The sequence below is a fragment of the Acinonyx jubatus genome, chromosome D4 (genome assembly GCF_027475565.1).
Source record: "Acinonyx jubatus isolate Ajub_Pintada_27869175 chromosome D4, VMU_Ajub_asm_v1.0, whole genome shotgun sequence".
Taxonomy (NCBI): domain Eukaryota; kingdom Metazoa; phylum Chordata; class Mammalia; order Carnivora; family Felidae; genus Acinonyx; species Acinonyx jubatus.
Genome location: NC_069391.1, coordinates 85,888,159 through 85,909,940, shown reverse-complemented (window position 1 = coordinate 85,909,940; position 21,782 = coordinate 85,888,159). Strand labels below are relative to the sequence as shown.

The 21,782-nt window shown below is 45.6% G+C and overlaps 1 protein-coding gene across 9 annotated transcripts in view; it reads left to right on the top strand.

Annotated features, from left to right (window-relative positions):
• Positions 1-21,782, top strand: part of GLIS3 (GLIS family zinc finger 3) — a 578,617-nt gene that overhangs the window by 129,324 nt on the left and 427,511 nt on the right. For 2 of the 9 annotated variants that reach the window (XM_053205317.1, XM_053205327.1), the window contains exons 1-2: positions 9,547-9,686; positions 20,618-21,104. The exons of 1 other annotated variant lie outside the window; for it this stretch is intronic. In XM_053205317.1, the coding sequence (XP_053061292.1) occupies positions 20,717-21,104 (388 nt within the window). In that variant the 5' untranslated portion in view covers positions 9,547-9,686; positions 20,618-20,716. Of the gene's footprint in view, positions 1-7,062; positions 7,533-7,560; positions 7,816-8,361; positions 8,586-9,546; positions 9,687-20,617; positions 21,105-21,782 lie in introns of those variants that run through there. 6 more of the 9 variants (XM_027041132.2, XM_053205319.1, XM_053205320.1 and 3 more) reach the window with 6 other exon arrangements.

Genomic DNA, 21,782 nt, shown 5'->3' with positions numbered 1-21,782 from the left:
TTCTAAGGTGATTAATAACAACAGCAATAACAGAAATGAGCGGGACTCAGAGATGCCTGGGAAGTCACTTCTATGCAAATCTGTCTTATTTCTAAACGTCATTCCAGGAAAATCTTGACTCTGTTTTATCTGGGAGTGAGATGAAATCCAACTTCAACAGGAATCTGGGAATGCACACACTTCCTATGAGGTGCTGAGTTCTGGGGCTGCATTTGTTAACCAGTAACAGGACACGTAGAAATGGCCTGGTTTTCAAGGCAGTTGTCTGACAACCAAGTGGATTAGCTACTCTGTCTGACCTCCAGAGGTTGACCAGCTGGTCTGAAAGGGGGCATTGTGTAATTACTGGGGAAGTGGAATGTCTCTTGTTTAATATTATACTGACCAAATGGTAGGAGGATCTTGAAAAGACCATGAGCCGTCATGTTAATTTTTTTAGATTACCAGGCTAAAATGGTATCACAAAAACTATTTATGACAGGTGGCGAGCCCCTTTAAGTCTGTCTTGCTTGTCTTTGCGTCCTCTGCGGTACCGTGAACACCTCGGTTGCTTCTGGAAGTTGTTGGCAGCTATTTGTTTGAAAAAAATAAAAGGGATCTGCTGGCTCCCACAAATGAAACCGTGCAGAGGTCAGAGATGGAGATCAGGCAGGGTTCCATCGGAGCTCTGGGTCTGTTTTCCGCTACCTTCTCCACCCTGCCCTCACAAAGTATCACCTTCCTTGGCAGGCTGAGAGGAAAACAGCTTCGTTTCTGTTTCTCCACAACCCATAGAAGAGGAGAGCCCCTTTCCGGTGGCTCCCTAGAAAGAGGAGAAGCCACATTCCTCAGAAGCTACCAAAGAACTTTCCTCTCCTGAGAATGTCTCATTGGCCCAGACTGGGTCATCCGCCCATCACTGAACCCACCCCTGCAGCCAGGACTTTCTTCTTCCCATCGTATTGGCTCAAATTAGGAACCAGTCTCTGGCCAGGGGAATGCCCGATTGGCTTAGGTCTGAATTTATGAGCCGTACAGTTTGGCCAGCGGGGAGAGATTTCTCTCAGAGTCGTGAAGCCCGTTCCTGGAGCCGGGTCTAGGGGAGTTCCTGTGCTGCATCCTCTATCAGGAGAGGAAGCCCCCGACTGGGGGTGCGTGCTGGCCAGTAGCGCAATTCCCAGTCAGTCTGTGCAGGAACTCAGGGAGCAGAACCGAGGTCCTCAGTGGTTCGGGAACCGGCCCACGCTCTCCCAGGAAGGGGTAGAGTTAGCATTTCTGGGCTCGCTGACTCCAGAGTCCACCCCCCCTTCCGGCACACCACCCTGCCTGAGTGAATGAACCGTTTGGTGGGAGCGGGCGCCCCGCACCGGAAGAATAGTAGCTTAATGGTTATCGCCCTGAAGCCTGGGCATTCCCCTAGGGGCCGGGTGACGCCGGAAGGGTAGGTCACCCACCGGTCTCTGCCTCTGTTTCCTCATTTGCACATGGAAATTGTGCTGCATCGTACCTCACTGGGGTGTGGTGAGGGTCAGGGAAGGAATACAGACAATGAACTTGGAACCTTGGTCCGGCCTGAAGGGAGTTGGCACCTTACCCAGGGCAGGTCTCCTTAGATGCTGCTGCTCATTTGTCTGGTGGGCAGTGACACGGACTCGTCCCTCCTCTCCAGCGGCAAAAGGAAGTGTGGATGGGTGTGAAAGCCCCCTGAGTACTTCAGGGTCACGGGGACTTAGACCTTGTAGAAAATTTCCGAGTGCCTTGAAACCCCCTTGCGGGTAGGTGTGTGCAGAACCTGAGGTGAGTTGGGGAGGAGTTCGAAAAGCCACCGAATCAGTTTTTTTGTAGAGCTTAATTCTGTCCTCGACTTACTCCCAGTCCTCGCTTATGCTAATGATGTCCCACCGCTGTCTTGCCTTCTGGGCCTCCTCTTGTTTTGAAACAATCGATCTTCCTCTCCGCACCCTCGTTCCATGCTTTCCCTCTTTTTTCTCCACAGAATTTAGTACATAATATATTTTTTTCCCTTTGGCAGAATTCAGGGTGTGATGCAAATGACCTGGTTTGGAGGCACGAAGGAGGTGTGGGGTGTCAGCTGGGGAAGGATCACTGGGGCAGTGCAGGGAGGGGCTCACCCCCTGATTTGTAAGCATTGCTTACCCAGCGAGTTTTCTTTCCCAAGAAGAAGCTTCAGTTGACAATGAAGAGCCTTGGGGCACAGAAAGAGAATGACAGGTGTTTAGACTCTCCTGGAGTATTGGAATGATCACATGGATGCTCCAAGACAATTGTCAGTGCTGTCCACCAACTCTCAAGGTAGAAAAAGCCATTCTTTTGCTTCCTCATTCATTCATTCATTCATTCATTTATTCATTCATTCATTCACTCATGCATGCATACATTCCCTTAGCATTAATTACCTACTAGTGCTCACCAGTATTGCTTGGCCATGAAAGGCTTATGAAGAAATGTAAATTCTACCTGTTAGAAGGCACTTAGAGAAGGCAGGTTATGCATAGATAGCATTACGATGAGGTAATTAATTTTATATTATGTATCATATAGAAGTGGCCAGTGTGGATTTAAGTGGTAAAGAGTAGGAAACTGGCTGCCTGTGGAGTATTGTGTATGTCTACAAACTTTATTTAAAAAGATTTTCTAATGTTTTTACTTATTTTTAAGAGAGAGACAGAGAGTGAGCAGAGGAGGGGCAGAGAGAGAGGGAGACACAGAATATGAAGCAGGCTCCAGGCTCTGAGCCTGATGTGGGGCTCGAGCCTACTAACTGTGAGATCATGACCTGAGCAGAAGTCAGACACTTAACTGACTGAGCCGCCCAGGTGCCCCTTTATTCTTTATTTTGGAAAGCTGTTTGTCGATAGATGTTAGCAGTATGTCAAGAAATACCCTGTCAACCTTTGCAGAACATTAGATGCATCTGAATCAGGTTTGTATAAAATAGGAAGAAAAATTTTACCAATTAAAAAAAGAGGAAGAGGGACTATATGGTGAAAATAATTCATTTGGTCAGTCGCATGTGGAGTGATACATTTTAGACTCTGATTTACAGTTTTGAACTTAGAAAGCAAAAGAGGTATGATGCCATGAATGTGGTGGGTGTAAATAATAATTTCCAAACACCGCATCGCTGTTGTGGAAGCAGGAGAGTCTGGGCTGACTGCACTCGTGGCAGAATTAGTAGAAAGATCAATTTAACAGTTTCATTATGGTATCGAGCACTGATAGCATTCCGCTGTTTGTACTGTTCGCTTAGGAAGGTAAAATGGAAATTTTCCATCTGACACATTTATTTCCCCTCTTTAAGTTGGCAAACACTGACTTTTTCCACTGCTTTTCTACATAACTGGACTCTTGCCAGCTCCCGTGTGTGTGTGTGTATGTGTGTGTGTGTGTGTGTGTGTGTTAATAGCTAGGCATACTGTCACTGGGGCTGTTAGCTCAGCGTATCTGCCTTTGGGGGTTAAAGCTTGTTTCTCTCTATAGACACTTTACAGGAGTAGAAGTCTGATCATAGTTCTTTGCAAGTTTGTAAATGGTTTGCTGTCAGATCGCTCAGACGGACACAAACAACAGTTCTCCTGAGGGTTTGCAGTTGTTAGGATGTTCCCTCCGAGAGTCCACTGTGTTCCTCTACTGTAGCTGTGAGATGGTGAATGTTCCTATTTTGTACTCCTGCTTGGTGTGAGCAGATACACGGGATCTTTTGTGTCTCTCTGATGCTGGTTCTTCCACTTGCAACAGTCTTCTTTGCTATTAATTCTCTTACCCCTTCCTTTTTTTTTTTAATGTTTATCCATTTTTGAGAGAGAAAGCATGAGCAGTGGAGGGGCAGAGAGGGAGGGGGAGACAGGATCGGAAGCGGGCTCTGAGCTGAGAGCAGTGAACTTGATGCAGGGCTCGAACTCAAGAACCGTGAGGTCATGACCTGGGCCGAAAGTTCAACCGACTGAGCCACCCAGGTGCCCCTCCTTCAAGGTCCGGCTGAAACAGCCAAGCTACTGCCTGTGGCATGGAATAGGAAGTTATTCCTGGTCCTCCACACTTAACTGTGCTTCTCTGACATCAATCACAAGATGCCTTACACTTTGTACACGTGCAGTGTGCCTTGCACACATTCATAGAGTTGGCACTATTATTTTGCAGGATGGCATTGTTGTCAGGGCTTGGGGCTTCACGACTGCTGCACCTGGCACTGCCTCTCACTCTGAGTGTTTCCCGAGCTCCAGCTTCGTGGCTTCCTCTGGGAGACTACTAGTGGCAAGCCCACGTGATTGCCACGATGAAGTGCGGTGGGCGGGGCCGTCATTTCTTGAGGCTTTGCTGTATCCCCAGCACTGGGCAAAATGCTTCATGTGACATCTTCCCTTGCACAATGCTTGCAAGTGTTCATTCCTTTACCCCCCCCCTCCCCCCGGCCCCCACCATCCTGGGACAGAGTGCTCACTGAATATTTCTCAAATGAATGAGAACTGGACTGGAGCTGGCAGCAGGGTTCTGTCTGCTGAGTCAGCTGCCCTGAGTCAGCAGTTGAGAGATACATACAAGCTTGTACGTATCTAGATCTAACAATCTAGTTGGAAGATACCAACTAGATTGTAGTTCCCAGCTCTGGCTGGAAGGGCGTGATGCCTGACCATGATTGAGAGCTTATGGGGAAGGGAGAGGGTGTCATAACTGCACTACACTATTTCCTTTCCCACCATTTCTTACTCTCCCCTCCCCCTGCTGACCAATTTAGTCTAGAAGAGGTGCAGATCTCATTCTGAGTCACTCCAGGGCTTTATTGGGAATGCTGCATTTTTACTATATGCCATGGAACATAAGGACATTGCAGATTACATTCCTGGCCGCAAAAAAAAAAAAAAAAAAAAAAAAAAAAAAAAGAATAAAAAAGTCAAGCAATGTGCTGTACGTATTTAGTAGGAAAGGTCTTAGGAATGTTAGAGGCTCATGAGAATCCCACCTAAATAAAAAATGACATTCCCATCCCGGGGCTCTTTATAAGCGAAGAGAATTTTGGGGATCTCCAGGTTGGTGACTCAGAGCTTTCCCAATGTTTTATTTCCATGAGCCATTGATTACAGTAGGGTGTAGCACAATATTTTTCTCTTCCAGCTAAGCTGTTCCCATCAAGTGGGGGGTTTGGAACCTTCTTCAGACCCCCAGGATACCATATCATGCATGAAAACCATCATATTTAGAATCATGAGACGGTAGGGTTTTTGTTTGTTTTGTTTTGTTTTTTTTTTTTTTTTGCAGTTTCCACCCAGGCTTGTCTTGTTCCTGGGGAGCCCTCCGTATAAGAGTCGGGATGAAGAGAATTTCCCGAGACGTATTAAAGGGTCAGTGTCCCCATGGTGCTCTGTGCCTGAAGGCTGGAGTTAATGAGGAAGAGTTTTTTTGGTGAATGTCAGGCATGTTGCAAGAAGTAGCCACAATGGGCTAGTCAGGGCAACTTCTTCCACTGGGTTTCTTTGTTTTTGTGATGGTGCTGCATGCTTCTATTTTATGAGTCTTTTCTTGTGTGTGGTTGAACCCTTCTGTTGCCATCTTGGACTAGGATACTTGTATTTAAAAGGACATGAAGAACAGAGAGAAACTGTTACATTGACCAAATGACATATCCTAAGCACTTACAAATTTATTTCCCTCCCTCCACTTCTGCTGACAGATATTCTGGTGATTAATATTCTGATGAGTTTGTGTCTTTAGGAGAGGGAAAAAATGCCTTCCCTAAAGGGAGTCTTGAAAAGCAGATCATAACGAGACCTAAGTATTGTGAAAATGGACTTTTTGTGTGTGATGTCAATATCTTGGATACAGACCCACTCCAGTAATATTCTTTCTGAAGTAAGAACAAAATGAAATTTTCATTTGAAATGAAATTGGTTGACAATAAAAATTGTCAGCATTTTATTTGGTTTTCTGGGGACAGTCATTTGTGTACTTGAGGGCTTCTGTCTTGATCATTAGCATCTACTACTTGAATGTCAATTTATATTTGAGCGAAAGCCCTAGAATAGAATATGAGGACTAGTGGAATTCTCAGTGTCACCACAGAAAGGCCTAACTAGAGGATATTTGTACATTAAATATACCTTGCTTCCCGAGATGGAAGTCTGTGCATCTCCAGCTGTACCACTGAGGATAGTTGGCCTTCTGGGGACAACCTCTTCAGAAAAGCTGGGGTCACAGCCTAGGTGGGGTATGAAGGCGAGGGTATTGAATTCTTAAGGAGAAAGTGCCACTGTATAGATGCACTCACTGTATGCAGGGAGTGTGCCTCCATTTCTAACAGCCTGTTGTTAGAATTTTATATTCGAGTAACATTTCCATTTCTTCTCTGTCTATCCTTTACTTAGAAAAGATGCCAAGGGCGGCCTCTGTGCCTCATCTAGCCATTTTTGAAGTTGTGTTCACCGAATACTGTATATTAGAAGATACTTTTGCCATGTACCACTTTTTAAAAAGTTTTTCTCTCTCCATTTTACTCTTGGGTTTTTTTTTTTTTTCACTTGTTCTTTACCATTTGACATCAGATCCCGTCGAAAAGCTGACACATTTTTCATGTTAAAAAAAAAAAGCCAATTCAACAAATAAGGCCCAAGAAGGCGGCCGAGTGCCTGGCTGCTGTACCCTGTTCTGGAGTTCCTAAACGCTCAGGCACAAGGGAGGGACAGTGTGTGTGAACGCGTGGAGAGGGAGACATAAGCTCAGCCATCGAATTGGCCAGCCTGGTGACCAGCGAGCCCGTCTCCACCCTCTTCCCTCTCCTCCCCCCCTCCCCGCCCCCCTCCCCGCCCCCCACCAGCGCTCACACTCAGGAAGCAGCTGGCCACAGGCCGGCCCTTGCGCCGATGAACACTTATCCATGCTCCTCTCAGGGCTGCCTCTCCTCCCTCACCCCCGCTCTCCGCCTCCCGCCTCCCTCCCCCTGCAGCCGTGTCCACACTGCGCCGCCCCTGCAGCCCAGTGCGCGGCGCGCAAGGGCACCAGCGCCAGGGCCATTGCCCCTCCCCACCCCCCCCCACGCTCGCCCGCAGTCGTCCAAGCTCGCACCAGCGCTCCCCCCCCCCCCCCCCCACGGAACCGCCGCCGAAAGCAATTAGCCAGCATCCCGCACCGCCCCCCAGACGCATCCCCCGGCCCAGGGCGAGGATGAGCGGGACAGGCGAGGCACAAAGTCGAAACTCAACTTTTTAAAAACATTTGCGTGTGTGTATGTCTGTGTGGGGGGGAGAATGCGCTGATGCCGAGGGTCCAGCCACCCCCCCCTCTGCCTTCTCCTCCCCCTGCTGCCGCTGCCCTCGCACACGCGCGCGCACACACGGCACCGGGGCCGGGTTTCCGCGCACCGTCCCCCGGCTTGGATGGGAGTTTTCGTTTCCGAAGGAGGCAGAACCCGCGGAGCGCGCTGAAGGGCTGGAGCCCCAAGTTACTCTTCGCCAGCGCTGGCCACCGCTGTCACTCACAGGCTGGCAGGGGAAGGGACCCACACGCCTGCCTGGCTTTGTTGTGGAAATCCGGGTTACCTGGTAAGTGGCTACCATAGGAACTTTGCTCGCAGGCGAGAGTCGGGACAAACCGGCGCTTGAGAGTGCGGGGGAGTTAACGCTCCGAGATACAAACTAGGGATTAGAATTAGTTTTCCACGCGGAGCCAGTGGCGTTTGCGCGGGTTTAAGGATACGCGCACCCCGCCCCCCAAGCCCCAGATTTTCGGACAGATCTGTTGGCAGCCCTCAATTAGTGATCAAGCCGTGTTGTTGTCAGTTGCCTAAGAGCGCCTGGTGTAGAAGACGGAGAGGAAATCCACAAGGTATTAAAGTTTCTTTAATTAGGAGGAGATTTTGTTTTTGGTTTTTCTTTTGAACAGCAGGGGCCAGAGGGCCACACAATGAAGGCAAGTTACAGGACGCGCGGCTGTGGTCCTGCACGCCACCCAGGAGTCCCCACTGAAGGGAAACTTTGGAGGAGAGTTGGTGGGGTGACGTGAGGTCCCGCGCGCGCACACACACGGGGCTGAAGCTGCCTTTTCCAGCTCCCACGTGTTTGTGAAGCTCCACCAAGGGCATTTTTTTGCACGCTCGCACCTCGCCCGAGACCAGGTCCCCACTGCTCCAGGAGGCCGTTCGGTTGGGGGTCCTTGAACTTGTCGCTGGGACGGTCCCGCCACCCGCAGCCGCCAGGTCTATAACTATCGCCTCCCACGCCGCAGAATGCGCAGCCGTACCCAGACGCTCGCACTCCCCGCCGGCTTCGGCTTCGTCACTCCGCGTTTACACTTCTCTGGGGCCGACAGAATGTCAGCACTGTTTGGAGAATGTCTCAGTCTCGGGCACTCTGTCGTGCTCACGGCTCCCGTCCCTGTAAATGACCCTGTGTGTATTTTGCAGTCGGTCGGGGCTGCTCTCTGGAAAGCGTGAGTGAGCACCAGGTTCTCCCCTAGACACACACACACCTTGCCCCGAGCGACACTTCCAAGTTACTCACTGGAGCTGACAAATCACCCCGGGGACGAGGAAGTTGCCCAAGTGTCTGGAAAACTTGGCCCGGACGGATTTGTCATCCTATGGATGATTCAATTAGGTACCTGGAGGGACACGCTTTGGGAGAAGGTGGTTTCTGGCTTCGCGGGTCGCGCCCTCGACTCGCCGGGATGTTTGGGAGGAAAGACGCGGAAGGAGACCCGGGGGCTGGGGCACCGGTTCCGTGGGCGCTGCGGCTGGCGGGGCCCGCGGCTGCCCGGGCGTCCCAGCTCGGCCGGGAAGGACAGCGCGCGGGTCCCCGCCGCCCGGGCTCCCCGCCGTGGGCCGGCGGCGGCGCCCTTTCGGCCCGGACTTACTCAGGACTGGGTTGCACAACAGGAAACCAGCGCGAGTTTGTTTTGTTTTGCTGCGCTAGCTCGCGGACTGGGCCGAGGGCTGGGGTCAGAGGCGGCCGGAGAGTGGCGGGGTCACAGCAGCGCACCCCAGCCGCTCCCTGTCGCCTCCCCGCTCAGACCCGCCCCTCCGCTGGGGGAGCCTGGTGACTCGGGCCTGGGACCTGGGGCGGGAGGGCAGCCGGGGTCAGATAAGCGCTGCTTGCTCTCCTCCAGCCCTGCCCCAGGCGCGTCTCCCCGTCCAGTGGGTCCCCAGCACCTCTCCGGATCTCCCACGTCCTCCTCCCGCCTGGAGAGGCCCCCGCCCCTCTGCTGCGTCTTCCCCACCCCGCGGCGAGGCTTCCTGGGCATCTGGGAGGCCCGGATCCCCGGAGCATCTGAACTCGGGCCTGGGGCCTGGGGTGGAGGGTACTTCCGGAATCACGGGGAGCAGCATCAGTGGGGACGGGACTCTTGTAACTGCGGGCCCCCTTTGCAGAGAAAAGGGCTTTGCACCGCCTGGTCACGTACTTCCAGAACCTCAGTATCTCCGCGGAGTTTGGGTCGGGCTGGGTGGGGGGAGGGGTGTACCGCAGCTCCCCCCAGCGGACCAGTTCCCTTTGGGAAAAGGACCGGGGAATATCAAGTATAGACAGACGGTGAACGCTGGAAGGGACCGTGGCGATGGATGGGGTCACCTGTGAACGGGGAAACCAGGAGCCAGACACTCGCAGGGTTTTGTCCAGTTGCTCACAGCCGGTTGGTACCGATGCCGGACACACACTGCAGTTTCCTAGTTTCCAGCGCAGAGAGCGTTTCTTGGCCTGAAGGTGAGCTCCAGACTAATGTGAAGTCTCTGTGTCCCCACTGAAAGCTTTGATGAGTCATGATTTCTGCCTTGGGAGTCAGCCAGACATCCCTTTCCCCCTGTGTCACGTTCTCCATTAGAGCACCCTCTGTTACGCTAAGCTGGGAAGCTTTTTTTCTTTTTTTTTTCTTTTGTACAAAATTGACTTGTTTGGTTTAAATCTTCCCATTTCTCCTCTTGTCCCTCCTCGGATTTTACTTCCTTGGTAACGTGTTGAACAAGTGCGTCCTGCGAAGGTTTGCGAAAAGAGAATCTGCTCACAAAGAAGGCTAGGGGGAAGCTTGCAGCCACGTAGAGACAGGAGTGTGTGATGTTATGTATCATGTGTTGCAGTTGGGAACTTGCTGAAGTTTAAGGGTCACACGCGAATGCACTCCAGTTGCCATTAGTTGTCTGTGGCAGCCGGACTAGACCCTCCAGTGCCTTTGAGAGGAGTAGGGGACAGTTCTTTCCCAGTTACTTTCCAAAAACACTTTTTCTTACTGGCTGTTGAGGTCGTCATTGTTGCTTGAAGGACTTAACAGTTCTTGAGCCTGAGCACTTAAGTCCCAGTGCTGCTGTTGCTCCCTGTCTTCCTGGTTCACGGTAGGCCAGTTGGGAGAGGGCCTCTTTTCTCTGATGCCTGATTCCACCCAAGTTACTTAAGGGTAGTCGGTTTGTCAGAGACCGAATACCTGAGGTCTGTTGTTGGTTTGCTTGGAAGTGATCTTCGTTCCAAATAAGAAAAGCAACCTTTTTTGAGGGGAGGGGGGCAGGTGGGGTGGACTCCAGCGTTCCCCTAGTAGGTGAAATTCCTATTGGGCCAAAATAGGCGGGGTGGGGGAGGTTAGGTAATAGCAAACTAACATTTGTTACCAGCCTTGCCTTCATTCATACGGCAGAAAGGGGTGTTTCCATTGTTTCGAAAGGGAGCTGAGTGTCCTCAGTCTTTTTTTTTCCTCTGAGTATTCTTCCTTGCTAGTAAATTAAATCTGAGGACAATCTTTTCACTTTGGTCCCTCGCGTATTGTAGGTAGTGATCTCTGGAGTTGGAATGTTAGTTTGTAATTCTTGCCGAATATAGATGAAGTACCTCTTGAAGAAGATAATTCAGGAAGTGGCATCCAGGCCACACTCGCTTCCCTGGAGAAGTCATTTTCTGTGTTTCTGTAATTATTCTCTGTAGAGGGTATTAGAAAGAAGGTAGAAAGATGGGACTTGACTCCAACTTTTCACTTGTTTGGTTGCTTCACAGGATCCATTAAGATTGAAAATCAAATTTAAAAATAAACAAGCATGTAGGAAATCTATGCGGTAAAAAAAATGTGCTGCCTTACTCTGTCCTGGAGGATGAAGCGTATGACAGAATCTTTAAATGACTCTAACCTGTCGTTTGATAAAAGATGCCCCAGTTCCAGGTTTTCCATTTACTCCAGGCAGAGTTTTTTCTTTATTGGGCTGAAATAAAATATCCATACAGAAAAGTACACGTATCTTAAGCTTGATGAAATTTCATGGGCTAAACACAACTGAGCAACTGGTGTTCAGATCAAGAAATAGAATGTTGTCAACACTCCAGAAACATCTCTCACACTGCCCTCCAGTCACCGTGTTCCCTAGCCACAGCCTTGACTTCTAACAGATATATTAATTTTGCCTGTCTTTAAAAATACCTTATGTAAGTTGGATGATTCAATATGTACTCCTGGGGCTGTCTTCTTTGCTGACATAACAACGTTTTAGTCGGTCAGATAATTTGGATTTCCCTTTAAAGATGGTGGGAACAGGGACGCCTGGGTGGCTCAGGGGCTTCTGACTTCGGCTCAGGTCATGATCTCATGATCTCTCTCTCTGCCCCTCCCCTGCTCGCTCGTGTGTGCTCTCTCTCTCTCTCAAAAATAAAATAAAAACATTTAAAAAATTTTTTAAAGATGATGAGAACAGTTGAGATTGCAGAGTTAGTTGGCCAGGTGTCACTTAACATGATAGAATCAAGGAAAACACTAGCAGAACAGAAGCTGTGTTTTCTGTCCCGATGAGGGCCTGATAGGGAGACCATAGACAGGAGCGAAGCATACAGCACAGAGCCAGTGCGGGGTGAGCAAGGAGAATGCGCCTTGCACCATCCATCTCCAGATGCATTTGACAGTTCCTCTGTGAGGGCCACCCACCCCCCCACATCAAAAGAAGTGCCTGGTCTCAGGGCCGAAATTACTGTATTTGTTTCCCAGCTTTTAGCTACGAGTTTTCATTGTTTGTGAGTAATTCCGTGAACCACGTACAATAGCGTAGTTCTAACCGTTTTACAAACAGGTACATATATTAACAGAGGTTGGGGGAAGGCCTAAAGTGGGTATTTGGGGTGGACCTGGAGGGTACTGAGGATGTGGGTTTGGGGAAAAAGGGGGCAAGAGAAGTGAGGAGGGGAAGGACCACCCATGTGGACTCGAAAGCAGTAAGTAAGAACAGAGACAAGGATCCAATTATGATCCACGTTGGGAACAGGATCAGGGGATTTGTCTGGAAGACTGGAATCATGAGGGCTGTCCATAGTTAAGAGCAGACCCGAGATGGAGGAAGCCGATGGGGCCCTTCTCGTCCGATCAGATCTCCTCAAGGCCAAGAATGGGAGCAGCCGCACATTCCTTCAGGTGCAGCAAGCCTTGCGGGACTGCAGATGGGCAGGTAGGGCTACAGCACGAGGTCAGACCCCGTGCCAGGGGCCTTGATAGAGCTCAGGCTTTCTGAATATCAGTTATTCCTCAAGTTCCGAGCCAGATCTAAGAAGTTTCCTTTCCAGGCCTGCCGAATACTATACACAGAAAGCTAACCAGATGCCAGGGCTGTGTACAAGTTCTTGTTTTTCTTGTGTGTGAAGAAATGGATTAATGTTTTCCCAACCTTTTCAGCATGACCAGTAGATTCCACTTCTTTCTGTAACTTGACTGAGTCATTCATGTTGGTTTTTTCTTTTTTTCTCTTTTCTTTCTTTGTTTCTTTTTCTTTTTCTTTTTCTTTATCCTTCCCCCCTTTTTTTAAAAATAAATATGTTGTCATGTTGGTTAAGGGACTAGTCATTGTTGTGAATGTTCATACTTCTGCAGTGATGTCAGCGAACATAATTTAACTTGTGTAAAACTTTTGTCTACCAACACTAAAAATAGTTTTATTGGTCACTTTTAAGCAATAACTACACTGAAGGAAAGAAATCGTTCAGTGATACATGGCATGGGGGACACTTTAATATGCTTGAATATTTGGTTTAGTGAGTGATAAATTCAGTTTTACTTCTAGAATCTTCCATAAGTAGATATTTATTACTTTTTTGAAAGGATTGTGATCTTTAGCTGTGTAAATAGCTATTCACACAGACCGAGTAGTCATTTGTCCTCAAAGACTGACAAAGAATGTCTTTTTCATTTGCCAAATTTTACTACTTTTGTATCTTCTTGTATAAAGGTGGAGGTTTGTTTATGTTTTTGTTTTTAAAGAAAAAACTCCAGCCAGTTACTCTTCCTTTATATTTCTGAAGAAGCCTTTGTGTCTCAGACCATGGCCATGTGGTGTTCACCCTTTGCAATTCAGGTAATTAATTCAGTGGTGACATCATAAGGAATGTGTTCATTTTTCCATTTCAAATTCCTCTTCATGGGATCTGATGGTTAACTCCTATTAAGAACCCGTTTGGAAAAACTCAGTTCTGAAGGGCAGTTATGTGTTAATTTAAACTTGTCCCCCTTTGGCATTGTGAGAATGAAGTTCTATTTCAGGGAAGGTCTCCCCTCTTCTACAATGAAGAAGAACTAAAATTGTGGGTCATTTTGATCCTAATTCTGTTAGTTGGTCGATCTGTTTGATGTTGATCGAATGATATTTACTGAGTCAAATACACAGTGAAAGATAGCAGTGGTAGGACAGCCTTTTATTATTTAATCCTAATGTTTTACAAAGCCAAAAATGTCAAATTTATAGATCTACTTTATATGTATATGTGTACATATATATAATTTATATTAATTAATTAAAATAAATAATACTTATTTAATGCAGCTATATTTTGATATTTGTTTGACTTTGGCTATTCAGCTCTATCTATACCTGTAGGTTTTTCTCTTTGTAGATGCCTGGGCAGGCAGATAGTCTAAATGCTTTTATCACAGTGGCTTTTGTGTCTTTTTGACTGTAACGCACAATAAGCTACATTTTTCTCATCTTACCCAGAATACACTATATGCATTAAGATCTACAGACACGTATACCCACAAGTAAACTGAAGTAAAACAGTACTTAACCATTAATACATCTGATGTACTCTGATAGTTTCTCTTTTATTCTAGTCAGTTCTGTTTCATTACAAAACACTTTCAGTATTGAATAATTGATTGCAGGGCCTACTATCAGTCTGCCACCAGTTTGAAAAACGCTGCTTTAGAAACTTTAGTGCTTTGTTAAACTTACGGCCACGGCATGGTTACCTTCCTGAACATACCTGTGTTTGTCTTAAAAAAATCCTTTTGCTTCCAAGCTCATTCTCATTTTGTGTGATTTCTTACAGTCCTAATGATTTCCTTCTCCCTTGCCATTTGTGGTAGGGCCACAGATTTCTAGAACTTTTCCTACTCCTTGATGAGTTCATGATTGAGGCAAGGTAAATGAAACATTTGTAGGTAATTACTACTAAAAGTAGTGACATTTAGTGAGCTAGGGGTGTATGAGAGTTATATAGATGGATTGAAGTATGGAGCGGGGATTCTAAGAGAGGTTACTGAACTTTTAATGTTACCTTCCAGTAGTGTTTTCCTGAAGGTTCTGAATTTCTTTTGGTAATCTGTAATTATTGGTTTTATGTGGAAGGTTCTCAATTCTGCTTTGATTTTTAGGTTATGATTGACTTAGAGAATAAATTTCTGAATTGGACTTGATCATTTCTTTTTCTCCTACGTCCGGCCTCCTTCCCCCTTTTTCTTACCTTTGTCTGTATTTACTACCTGCATTTTGAATATCCTAGCTGTTAATTTAAGTTTAGAAGGGTACTGCCAGATATTTTACACCATACTTAGGGAAGATGATGTTCATTGAGGAAATTTTTACAACATAGAAAAATAGAAAAATTAGAATATGTGTATTTCTAGATAGGTAAGGGTTGAAATGAATCCAAAGATAAGACAGTCAGGGGTCCTATTAGATGAGATCCATAATGTTCATTATATTGTCTTTTCTGAGTGGTCTTGAATGACAGAAAGGTCTTGAATCTCTGGAGGGAACAGTAGTTTATCTTCATATTTTTTAATTGATAGAACTCAGTGCTTCACTGCTTTGATTTTTTTAAGATTGTATCTTATTGGTGATTACATTGCTTGAGTAATATCTGTACATCATAGTGTTCAGAATAAATATGTTAATATTCTTAGCATTACCAACATCAGTCCTTGGCATTGCCTGCACGACTGTGTGGTCTACATGTGGTGGTTACGAGGTGTAACCTCCCTAAGTTTGTGTTCCACGTCTCACTGATGTGGAAACATCCCCCTCTGTTCCTGTGTAACTTCTGTTGTGAAGTCTGTGAATCTGTCGGTCTCACTGAATAAAGTTATAAAACCACAGAAATGGTCAACCCTCCCTTGTTGTGGGTTACTTTATCATAATTCAGTACCCTCCCTTCCAATTTAGAGAAACGTTATTGTACACATCCAAGGCATTTCCTGTATAATATCCTCCAGGTTCACGGGCACATGTTTGCACTCTCCTCTCGTTAAAATTGGAGACAAGAATAATTTTGATTTATTGGTTTCATCTAATATAGCTGTGTTTATATTGTTGCCAATAAAGTGACTTACACGATTGGTTTTTGTTTATACAGTCTTTTCTGAGGAGTCAGTCACCTGTGTTAGGACAAGGTACATTCTGCTTATTAAAATGAACTCCTGGGATCTAAGAACATTCAGCTCTATCTGTCCTTGATTGAATTGCAAAATGTGCTTCACACCGCAGCCGTGCATGAGAGTAACTTACATTATCTGTCAATAGGCTTTTCATTTCTATATTCTTCAGGCTACAAATGCTATAACTGGAGAAGCACAGGGGAGTAGCTCGGGTCTATTAATGATCAAGGCAGAGACGTTGAAAAAGCAGTTAATGAAATTATACAATCATTAACCTGAAGGGAAAAGAATAAAAAGAATCAATAAAACCTCTATTTTAGATGGCTTAGATGTATATAAAGAAACCAATTCAGGAGCAGTTTGTTTGCTGACAGTATTTTGTGCCTCATTATCAGGTTTTCTGTGCGGGGTAAGAATAATGCTTGTGGCATAAGGAATGGAAAATGTAACAAAGGCTAAATGTAGCCTAAGGAAATGAAATGATGTATGAAAATTAATAATTAACTGGCTCATCAGATGAATTATGACTCTAGATGAGTTTATTAATGATATTTACTAAGAAAGAGCTCTTGGCTGTAAATAGGCATTATGGAACTCATGTTTTTGGAATGCTCTTGAATGGATGAGTTAACATTGCTTTCCATTTGTTGAATCTTTTAATCTGTGAGCCGCAGTGCCTAGAGTCTTGGGTAGAAGGTAGAGTCATGATTTTGTATTTTGATCAAAGTCATAGCTTTTCCAGAAAACTAGTGAAATCGTTAAATGGTTTTGTGGCTGAGTTTCCTTAGCAGTTAAGTAATTTCCTTTTAGACCTGACTTAAAGGAGGATGTTTTAGGAGTTTGAAAGTGGTCAAAGGAAGAATATATTAACTCACATTGACTCATTTGACAAAATGAACATTTTTATTATTTGAACCGATGGAGTATTAAAAACTCTAAATGTATCAATATGTCAGATTCAGAATACCATAAATTTGTACTTTTGGATGTTCCTTGCTTTTCCTTTCTCTTCTTCTTTTTTTTTTTTTTCTGTTGATACCTTGGGGAAAGGTACTGGGTAGAGGATGAAAGAAAAAGTAATTCTGGGAAACTTGAGTAAGTTTTTAAATAGAAGGATGCTCTCCCAGTGGAATCCTACCACTTAGATTTTGATACTGATGAGTTATGATTTCACTTTTTGTCAAAGCGCAGGCAAACTTAATCCGGATACCATTTTTCAAGGTTGTCTTTTAGGTGTTGTCTTTCGGCGCACTGCTGGTGTGTGAGCCTCCTACCAGCTCTTGCTTTGATGCAGTGGATGGAGATTATTATTTTTGCTTCCATGTTTACCCTGTCCCCTCGATTTAAACGTCACAGGTATAAAATCTACATATTTATGCTTGATCTTTATAAGTGGGTATTTTCTTTTAAAGTTTATTTATTTTGAGAGAGACAGAGAGAGAGCACAAGCAGGACAGGGGCAGAGAGGGGGACAGAAGATCCGAAGTGGGCTCTGGGCTCTGTGCTGACAGCAGAGAGCCAGATGTGGGGCTCTAACTCATGAACCATGAGATCATGGCCTGAGCCCAAGTTGGATGCTTAACCGACTGAGTCACCCAAGCGCCCCATCAGTAGGTATGTTGGATCATCTTCCTTATCTTAATTATTTTGAAGATCAGAATTTCAAGAGACCTCAGTGATTATGACCAACTTCCTTATTTTATGGATGAAAGCTCTGAGTCCAAAGAAGTTATAAATGATGTGCCACAGGTAGAACTCTGGTGTCCTGCCTTCTAATTGAGTGCTTTTTTTTTTCCCCCACTCTGACTCAATGAGGAAGTGTCTTTCTTAAAAGTTAGCAGTTCATTCCTTTTTTGTTACCAAGTGGACCTAGGATTATAAATGAACATATGGCCTAGCTAAAAAGTATATAAAGTTTTATGGTATCGGTAGATAAAATTGATTTTTAAATTCTGGTCTCTAATGCTTGAAAAATCTGTTGGCATAATTAATGTGAAAACTGGATTATTAAGCATATTTTCACATACAGTTTATTTTTGACTTGAGGCTGGTTTTCTCAGCTCATAAGCCACTGCCCCACTGACGTTTCTTTATGGTATCAACCGCTTTACTTTCTGGCTGTTGCTTTTCTGGTAATAAAATTTAAGTGCATTTTTTGTTATTGTTGTTACTTCCAGCCTAAAGTGATTTAAAACAGGGGCACAGTTTATAAATAAAATAAAATGAAAGTCCAGGTTGACAGGCAAGTATGAGTGTCTGATACTTAATTAACTTCTTAATGCTTTATTTTTCCTGCACACTGACCTTTTTGATGATCTGACCCAATACTAAGTACCTACTTATGTGTTTTTATTCAGATATTTGATGAGAATTCCTGCTTGCATGTGATATTGCTGCCAAAGAAATGACTCCTTTATTTTTAAAAACCTGGAAATGGGCATAGTCTGCAAATCTTCAGACACTGGTCACATGGACTCCTAGTGACTCATAATGCCAGTCATGTTGGATGATTCCGTATTTTCAACAAATTGCCGATACAACATATGTATACTTTTATTTATTTATTTAGGTTGGTAGTGAATGAGGGCTCTCTTCTGCAGGGTTCAGAGTACTCAGAAAACACTACTTTTTAAAATATTTTTTTAATGTTTTTTATTTATTTTTGAGACAGAGAGAGACAGAGCATGAGCAGGGGAGGGGCAGAGAGTAGAGGGAGACACAGAATCTGAAGCAGGCTCTGCGCTCTGAGATGCCAGCACAGAGCCTGACACGGGGCTCGAACTCATGGACTGTGAGATCATGACCTGAGCCGAAGTCGGACACTTAACCGACTGAGCCACCCAGGCGCCCCCGGAAAACACTACTTTATGAATTAGTGGAGAATAGATGGCCAGTATCCTCTGGCAAAGCACAGAGACATCAAATGACTCTTGCTCATAATCAACCCAGGAATCAATAGACCGGAAGATAATACACTGGAGTTCTTTTTAAATGGACACAGCAGAAAATGCATTAGAAGTTTTCCAACGTGAAAAACCAACATCTTACAACCAGTTTGATACCAGGGTTCATTTCTTATTGTTCCATAAAACAACTTAAATGATAAGGTTTGGGTAAGCTGGATTTACTTGTCCATTCTTGGGGACTGTAGTGGAGGGAAGGGCGGGAGTTAGATATCAGAGTATTTCTCAAGAATGCTTGGCTTGGTAGTATGAAATGTGACAGAATTCTTTTTTTCTAATGTTTATTTATTTTTGAGAGAGAGAGAGAGAGAGAGAGAGAGAGAGAGAGAGAGGGGATCCCAAGCAGGCTCCACACTGTCAGCACAGAGCCCGATGCGGGGCTTGATCTCTTGAACTGTGAGATCATGACCTGAGCTGAAATGAAGAGTTGGAAGAGTTGGACGCTTAACAACCGAGCCACCTGGGTGCCTTAGACTAATAGAATTCTTTTTTTTTTCAATACTTATTTTTTGAGAGAGAGAAATGCACATGTGCGAGGGGCAGAGAGAGGGGGGACAGAAGACGGGAAGCGGGCTCTGAGCTGTCAGCACAGAGCCCAATGTAGTGCTCGAACCCACCAACCATAAGATCATGACCTGAGCTGAAGTCGGACGCTTAACCGACTGAGCCACCCTGGCATCCCTGGAATTCTTCATAAGGTAGAAAATTGGTAAGGATGAGGAAAACTTTCCAAATGTTGTATTGTTAATAATTTTTGAAGGTTTTCAACATATGGGAACACATAATTCTGAGGGCACAGCGAGTGCTTGCCTTGAAAATCAAATATTTTTGCTTTTCTAAAAGGATAAAAGAAAAAAACTCTTTGTAGAGAGTTTTCTCTATGTGATGTTCTGCTCTTGATGACCGATGGAGCCACTCATTTAGGATTTGGTTGGAAATACTTGTCTAAGACACTGAGTGGGTCATATAGAAAAAGCAGGAATCATCCAGTTGAGAATATCTGACCACTGCTGCTTTGCACTCAGTCCTGTTTCCTACATTTGTTCAGCTTTGGCTTCTTTTCATGACTATCCTGTCTGTGGAAAAGAATGCGGATTGTGACTGTGTCTGTCACTCATTTGGAGTAGTGACACTTAATCACCTCATTGAGTCTGTGTACATTTCGGAGGGCTGTTACAGATCAAGGCAGGGAATGGCCTTTTCTAAAGATTTGTAAGCAGAGAGTACTGACCTTATGATGCACAGATGCATAATGACGTCCTGTGGTCTTATCAGTCCTTGGTTCTCTCTTTGCTGCTTGAGGAAAGGGGTGGTGAATGGCTGATTTACTGTATGTGGAGTATGGTGGACACACTTACCGTTAGAAGGGCTCTTCTTTTGTTATGCTTTCCATAAAGTGTTTTGCACAGACTTTTTCCTTTTCTAGGGCCTTCATAGAAGGTGAGAGTATGGTGATGTCGATTCTTTTGCCATCCCCATAACTCAGAATCATCATGTTGCTGTGTTTGGATATATGGGCATATGACGTCTTTGCGAGAATCCCAGGCCTGTATTTTTATCTTTTGTAAATCCAGGGACTGTGAAAAATTTGCTCTTACAGTAAAAATCAGAGGTGGTTTGACATCCTTTTCAGAGGCCATATCTTTGGTTTGTTTCCTGGAAACATTGAAGCATTGGTCTCATAGCTCACGAGGTGATGCTTTGGGTTTCCTAAGACTCACTGTAGCGGAAGTGAACTAGGATGGACAGATCCTCTGGGGAGCAAAATAAGTTTCATCCTGCAAGCTGGCACCAGTTGATTGGTTGTAGTTGCCAAGAGCCCTGTATTGAGAAGGGCTCAGTGGTAAATACAACAATGCAGTGATCCATAACCCATGTCTACCGTGAATGCAGGAAGGGAGAGTGCCTGCCAATGAACCATGTATTTGATGACCCTGCCTTGCATAAAAGGCTCTTTTGCTAAGACTGCTTCTTTTCCTCCTTATGTGAATGCTACACAGGTTGAAAATTCACTGTGACTTATTTTCATTTTTACCTTTAAAAATGCCTGCATTTATTTTTTTAAACAGGCTAATAACCCACACCATGGATAACTTATTGGACTTTGCCTGAAAGGACTCATTAGTTCCATTGGATACTTGACCATCCTGGCCACGGGTTTTTTCAGAATGAATGGAAGGTCATGCAGCATGAGTCTCCACCGGACATCAGGAAGCCCGCAGGGGCCTGGGATGGTCAGTGGCCAACACATTCCTCCCATCCGAGCCCACTCTGGGACTCCTGGCCCCTCGTCCTGTGGCAGCACGTTGAGCTCTGCCATCGGAAGCCTTGCTAACAGCCTGCATCTCAAGATGCCCTCGGGAGGAGGGCTGGCTCCTCAGAGCAGCATGGCCGAGAGCCCCCTCCGTCTGCCCGCCTTGAGCCCCCGGAGACAAGTGCTCACCAATGGGAAGCCACGATTCCAGGTCACCCAGGCTGGAGGCATGTCAGGGCCACACACTTTAAAGCCAAAGCATCAGGAGTTTGGAAGTCCTTTTCCTCCAAATCCTGGGAAAGGTAGGATTGTCTTTCTGGGATCTTTTACAAGTGGAAACTAGTTTTTTCTCCCCCGGTTCCTCCTCTGCCAGCAAATCATATGGAAAAATAGGTGATTGAGTGTCAGGGTCAGAGCTGATGGTCTCACAGTAGGTAGCTTACTTGGCCAGGGGGTGGGTGTGGATGTGCGTGTGAGGGTGCGGAGGCCACAGTGGCAAACGTGACACCTTGTGGGACCGTGAAGCAGAGTGGAAGGCGAGACAGATCAGAAACATGGATGAGGGTGGGTAGGCGGTGGAAGGTGTAAGGGTGACTTGAGAGAGATCCTTCCCTCTGGACACACAAAGGGGCTGGATGCCGAAGGCCGTGGAAGGTTGCGGGGGGGGGGGGGCGGCCAGAAGGGTCATTGTGCTAGTTGGGTGCCAGAAGACAGGTTTGGAAAGAAAAGGATAAAAGAGGAGAGATTTTAATAGCCAATAAAGTGAAGAATTAGTACATAGAAAGGATAAAAAATTATTCCTAGAGCAGAACCCGTAAGTTTTGTAACAAAGCTGGTGACAAGAGTGAAGAAAGCTAGAAGAGAAAGTGAAGGGGTATGTGTTGGGGCCTGTGGAGAACTGGAAAACTGGGTTAATTGAAATGCGGAGAGAATGTGCTTTTAATTCAGCAGTATTTGGTTAATGTGCATTTGAAATGAAA